The sequence below is a fragment of the Periplaneta americana genome, chromosome 15 (assembly GCF_040183065.1).
Source record: "Periplaneta americana isolate PAMFEO1 chromosome 15, P.americana_PAMFEO1_priV1, whole genome shotgun sequence".
In the NCBI taxonomy this organism is placed as follows: domain Eukaryota; kingdom Metazoa; phylum Arthropoda; class Insecta; order Blattodea; family Blattidae; genus Periplaneta; species Periplaneta americana.
Window position 1 is genome coordinate 11,835,287 of NC_091131.1, and position 6,770 is coordinate 11,842,056.

At 36.9% G+C, this 6,770-nt stretch overlaps 1 protein-coding gene across 1 annotated transcript in view; it reads right to left on the reverse strand.

Annotated features, from left to right (window-relative positions):
- The window catches only part of LOC138714638 (protein takeout-like), a 36,287-nt gene extending 34,056 nt beyond the window's left edge, over positions 1 to 2,231 (reverse strand). The window contains exon 1 of the mRNA XM_069846687.1: positions 2,075 to 2,231. Coding sequence (XP_069702788.1) covers positions 2,075 to 2,159 — 85 coding nt within the window. The 5' untranslated portion in view covers positions 2,160 to 2,231. The remainder of the gene's footprint in view (positions 1 to 2,074) is intronic.
- Between the last annotated feature and the right edge of the window lie 4,539 nt (positions 2,232 to 6,770).

Here is a 6,770-nt window from a genome sequence, read left to right on the forward strand (position 1 = left end):
ACAAATTATAAAATTAATCTCCATAAATACCTGCCCTGGAATTAAGTTTCAATAATATAGGCTCTTTCTTCTATAGAAAACGCAACCATATTTCTGAAACACACTATACTCTGTACTGTTTACTTCACTGCTAGCAGACTTCGAATGCAACAGCGGCCGTAAGTTTGTGTGGCTGAGGGGAGCAAGAACATTACTGCAAGGGATGGGAGTCAAGTACATTCAGAAATTCAGGTACAATAAAAATGCAAGTAAAAATAAAGTGATATCCCGGTATATTATATGCATGATTACAATTAAAAAATGATTAATATGTATCCCCAAAAAGACCGAAACATGCAAATATGCACGAAAAAAGTACAGATATTTGGAACCGGAAAGTAATGAAATGGATAAATACTAAGTTTGAGCTATGTCTTATGTTCTACAGGGACATCATTTCATTTTTACTAACATTTTAAATATTAACCTGTCTATACCTTTAGAGAACCGGAAACACCGCTTGCTCCCCCCTCCAAGACTGGAGTTCGATGATACAGGCGTAAAACACAAATCACTCTACTAGGTATAGGAAGGAAGAAAAGTAGTTCATCCATTTACGTAAACTAGGAAATATCGCGATTTTGAGTTTGATCATTTTCATTAGGTTTTTCTTTAATCAAAGTACAGTGCTGTATTAAGAATAAGTGTTTTTACTCACGAAGTGAGTTATCCATGCGAACGTATTCATTATGCAGTGTATATTATACTGTCTACAGCACATTAGCGTACAATATAGAGAAAGAAGTTAAATTGAAAAATAATCATAATATGAATATTTAAACACAATTTTGAAAATGGTGGCCGTTCATTTCGATACAGGCTTCAGTTCTTTTGTGCATATTATCGCACTATAGACTACTGCATCTAATTCCAATTGCCAGTTTCGTCCTTTGTACTAGTAACTCATGTTGAAATAATTCTGTACCTACTCTACGTACTGTAAATTCAATCTTCACTTCTGCCCCAACCGAAAATATAAAATTACTCAGACAAGCTATCTACTGTCCGTCCAAGTGGTTATACCGCAGGATTGTAGAAAGGGAGGAAATCACGTGACAGTTAATTAGTTAACGAGGCCCTTTTATTTAAGTTAAATGAAACAGCTGTATAATATTACGTAAACTTCCAATTCCTAAGAGAAATTAATGTTTTCAGAAAAGAGCTAAGACAGCCCAGCTATTACAGAGGGGCGAGCAGAAGCAGGTGGGGGAAATCGGGATGCGACGTAGGCAAACGGACAGTACCTGTGCGAAAATATGATTCAATATTGAAAGCTCTTTCGTCACTGGAAAACGCGAACATATTTCTGGAACGTACTATTCTCAGTAACTCAGTACTGCTTACTATCTGCGGTCTTGGTTCTGTGTGGAGTTGGAACTTCCTTAGTAGAAGGGGTGGGAGTGAAGTACATTCAAAAACTCAGGTACAATAAAAATTGAAATAAAAATAAAATGATGTCCCTGTATAAAACATGCATTTGCATGGAATTCTCGTCTATAGTGATGACTAGTATGCAAATCTAATTCTGCATATTTTTACAAATATCAGCATTTGTGGATATATTAGACTGTTGTGCATATATCATTCATTCATTCATTCAGTGTTTTGCCCAAGAGCAGGCCTTTCACTGCAAACCCAGCTTTCTTCAACCTTTCCTATTTTCTGCCTTACTCTTTCTCTCCTCATATGGTCCATATATCTTAATGTTGTCTATCATCTGATATCATATTTTGCCCCGAATTCTTCTCCCCTTCACCATTACTTCCGGTGCATCCTTTAGTAGGTAGTTTCTTCTCAGCTAGTGACCCAACCAATTTCTCCTAACATGTTCACGTCATCCGCATAATCAAGCAACCACCTCTCAAAATATTATTATTTTTTTAACAATTTCTATATATGTAACTTTCTCAACTCTTGCAGGTGTGAACTATACTACCCTTTATAATTTTCGAAATGTCAGAGAATAAAATTTCATATCGTAGAGAAAGAAAACTAGTTTCTATTACATCATATCTCTAGTTGCATTGTAACTTACGGAGTTTTGCAGCTTCTGTCGAAGTCCTCGTTTTTGCCAAGGCGACAACAACCACAAGAATCACAATGCGATTCAGACTTATCATGATTCAACTCTTAACACTAGTGATATTGCGCGATTGAGGTCTCGTGCTTTTATAATGGCCTACTGGTGAGCATGTCGTAAATGACAATGCAATTATATGCAATACATGAACTGAACTTCAAGGTTATCAAGCAGTTTTTCTGTTTCTGCTCGAGGATAATAAAAGTGCACAGGCCAGGTATGACAAGAAATTAGCCCCCAAACGCAGTAGAAGACCTTGTCCTTGATCACGAGCGCATAGCGATGCAGTTCATACAGTAGCACCCCAACTATTGGATGTTCATTTCAAAGTGTGTCATGACGTCACTGTTGTTGAGTCACCGATTTGAAGCGAGTTTCAGCTTATATGTCAGAGAAGTTGCCTATTATTCAAGGCGTTCTTCAATCTGAACTTCAGAACGTGTACGCTATAACTTGAACGTCGTAGCAACAGATGGCGGTCTGTACGGTCTGTGTGCTACCATAACCTCTTTCGAACTGTGTTTTGCGCGGGCAAGTCGTACGCAGGGTATTTGTTATCATCGGTTGCGTACGGCAGCATTCCACAACACAAATCAAATGCTCCGTGTCCATGTTGACCGTCGAAGTTAATGTCAACAAATATGTAAGTAATCGTCTTAACCCTCTCCCCATATCTCGACAGTACGTATTTCCAAACAGTTCACATTCCTGCCACTACAGGCGTTACCATACGTATCGGTACGTACTCTTCAGAATGAACGCCGTACTTTTAGGAGGGAGGTGTACGATCATCCACTCCTCTACATTTCTTATAGTGGCTTTTGTTCGCCAGGTGGATGGTACATTGGAAGATTAGATGTGCGCAGTGGAAGACTTTTAGAAATAAATAGTGTGAATTTGTATAACAAATACAATTAACAACAATGGATAACATACAGTGGCGTATACTGGTTAAAGGGTTTGGGCTACCGCTGACTCTATTATTACACAAAATATATCTAACAATTACTTTAATTTTAATTACTATGGTAAAACTAATAATACAAAATTATTACATTATGTTATATTATAAACTTTTTCTTTTGTAATTTCCTTGGGCTACCGCCGGTAGCCCCGGTAGCCCGCAAAATACGCCCCTGGATAACAATATACATGAATGATAAATGAAATAACAAATAAGTATGAAATAAGCGAATGAAAATACCACAAGTTAATCTGAACAAGTACCAAAGCGATATCTGAATCGTGAAAGTTTAACTAGACTGGGCAAACATACTTATAGGTCATAATACAATCTAATATGCCCATCTCTCTATAACCAATAACTGACCTATTAATCATCTAGTCATTAAAACACACTCTGAACATATGTATATATGTGTATATCCAACTAGATATAGAGCTCAACACAAACGCCCAGTCAGTACACTAACTCAGTACATGGCCCATTCAATTACAGATACCATACAATCTGACTAACGAAACTCAACGTACACATAGACTCAATATAACACAAAGACTTTACCCAGTACGAAGCGTCACATGACTGATCACTATATAAATTACCAATATGTCTTACATAAACTATGCAGATTGGACAAACAACAATCTCTGTACTTTACAACAAACAATGCCCAAGAGAGAGAGAGAGAGAGAGAGAGAGAGAGAGAGAGAGAGAGAGATACGGTATATGATAAGTAACCGACGATAATTTCAAATCCCAATGATCGTTTAAATAGCAAAGGAAAATCAATGCACTCGATTCCAAAATAGCGGCGTGGGAACCAATAATAATCAAAATGGAGTAGGGAAAATACTAGAACAAGGTAATGAGACCCATACAATTCTAGTTCATTACAGCGTCAAATACGACGTAACCCAAGAGATCGTAATCACTAACGCTATCAGCCAAACCGTCTTGGAACATCAAAACCTCACACATCAAAAAATTTCCTCACGTAATCCCCAAACATCAAAGCTCACATATCAACTTATACTTCATCACGTGATCCCCTAATACAATATAACCTGCTATATCACAATACATCACTTCACGTAATCGCAATAACTTAACCCAAGACGTATCACCAGCGAGCGATTTTTCAAAATACGATCCAGCACAATCTCTCAAACACACACAACCAAAAATAAAAATAACACAACCCAAATTTACCTACTCCACTGATTACAAATCTGACACAAGTTGTTGGCACGCTAAATCACAAGATATATCTCTAAAACAAGGTTCCACATAATCCGTAAATACTCAAAAGAAATATAATGACACCCTATTCTCGAACAATCTATCACGATAAACTTAAGTTACCAAAATAGAATAGAAAACAGTTCGAGCTCCATTTCGCGAGTGCACGTCAATTGCCTGAATGAAACTATCGATGCGGGCTGCAACTCCTAAGTAATGTTACCCATACGGCTTCCAACTCCTAAGTGATGTTATCTCTACGACGTCCGAGTCCTGAGCGATGTTATCTCTACGGGGTCCGAGTCCTGAGTGATGTTATCTCTACGGCGTCCGAGTCCTGAGTGATGTAACATATGACTGCACGTAACCAAGTAAATTCGCTTTCCCCCTCTCCTCGTGAGACGTAATGAACCGACCCATAGGATAATTTGTATAAGAAAATGAAAGGATTCATAGCGCTATCTATAATATGATGTCTGAGAGCACTCTGACGGACGAAGTGACGTACTAGGTGAACAGCTACGATGTCGGGCACGGCTCAACTTGCTAGGCAACTTCTCTGCCTCAAAGATAATAAGCCTCTGCGGAAGTGTAGGAAGATTGAATTCTCTAGGCTCATCGGCTAGCCACATGACGGCATACAGCGAGCCATGACACTGTATGTACACTGCAAGTGGGCAAGCACCCGGTGGCAGTGGTACAAACAATATAAACAATACACAATAAAATGATAAGCAATACACAATACAATTAAAATACACAATAGAATTATACACAATAGTTACAATTAATAATAATACGTAAAATGACTTAATTAATAAGTGAACCTAATTTTACATTTCAATCCATATATATTTAGGCCCTACATAAGTTTCATATTGGTACCGATAATAATCTTTCACTTTACTGTGATCTCACTCACTGTACTGGCACTATGACACATTTCACTGGCATTTTAAAACACATTTCACTGACACTATGTAACACATTTCACTGACACTATTTAACACATTTCACTGACACTATAGAACACATTTCATTTACACTATAAATTATCACTGATAGGAACTATTCACTGCACTGTAAAACCATAACTTGACTGACTCACCACATAATAGACAACATCATAAGAAAGACACAACAAAAACTTAACAAACACAAAGACACACAAAACACATGAAATACATCACACTAACATATGAAAACAAAAGCACACATAAGATCGCATCTTCATTCAGAAAACAGAAATACAACATAACACACAGAAAAGAAAACACACTACAAAGACATCTCAACACACAAAAAACACAAACAAATAAATACGACCACACAGGTGTATACAAACTCACATGCAATAGTTACGACAAGTTCTACATAGGACAGACAGGCAGATCATTCCAAACTCGCTACAAAGAACACATTAAAGCTATAACCAGAGGACACAATACATCTACACACGCCAATCACATAACCAATGCCAATCATACATACAATAACATAAATACGGACATGGAAATCCTACACACACAACCCAAGAACCAAACACTCAACACACTAGAACAATACGAAATATACAAACACACTAAAACACACCCCGATCAAATCCTCAACACACAGATCAATTTCAGTACACACACACTAATCGACTCCACACTTAAACACCTTCCAACAATCAAACACACCCTCCTAACAGGCAGAGAAGTCCAAGATGACGCCGCGATCTAGTAGGCTCTGATGATGGTGCGTGAAGCACTGAAACAGCTGTAAGCCGGACAAATATTTCATATTTAACACTAGTAAGTCCACTAGTTCATCAATTAATTGTTTGTATATCTCACTCATTTGTTTCACATCTTTTGTTTTCTATCGTTGCCTGGCAACCTGGATTATTGTTGCCAGTTGTTTATAGAATGCAAATACAGTTTATTTTGGGTAAGTTTCTAATTTCATTAATTAAATTTACGAAATTAAATGTTCAAAATGCGCTCCATTGTTGGCTAGACAGTAATACAGCCTATTTCGGAACACATCTACATAACCTTGCCATAGTATCAAAACCATAGGCTACATAAAAAACGTAAATCCAAAGTTCACCTTTTATTATCCCTATTCTCTTTTAAGTTTTTAAAGAATAGGCATACTGTATGAACCGTTTTATTTATAAGAAAGGGTCATTTTTCGTAATAGTTCAGTTAAACTAAATGACCATTTTTGGAGATATGAGGTATCTTCTTAGCCATCGATCTGTTCTACGCTTTTCATAACAATTCGGTTCCTTCGTAATGTTGAGAAATTATAATATTACTCTTTACAGTTTTCTTAACTACAGTGTTCGGGAAAATCTGGTAAAAAGAAGAAATATTTCAGAAACTTCTGAATTTATTTTATTGATATTTACACGTTTAGAAAGAGAAACTAAAAAAGTTTTGTTTACACTGTAGTACATCT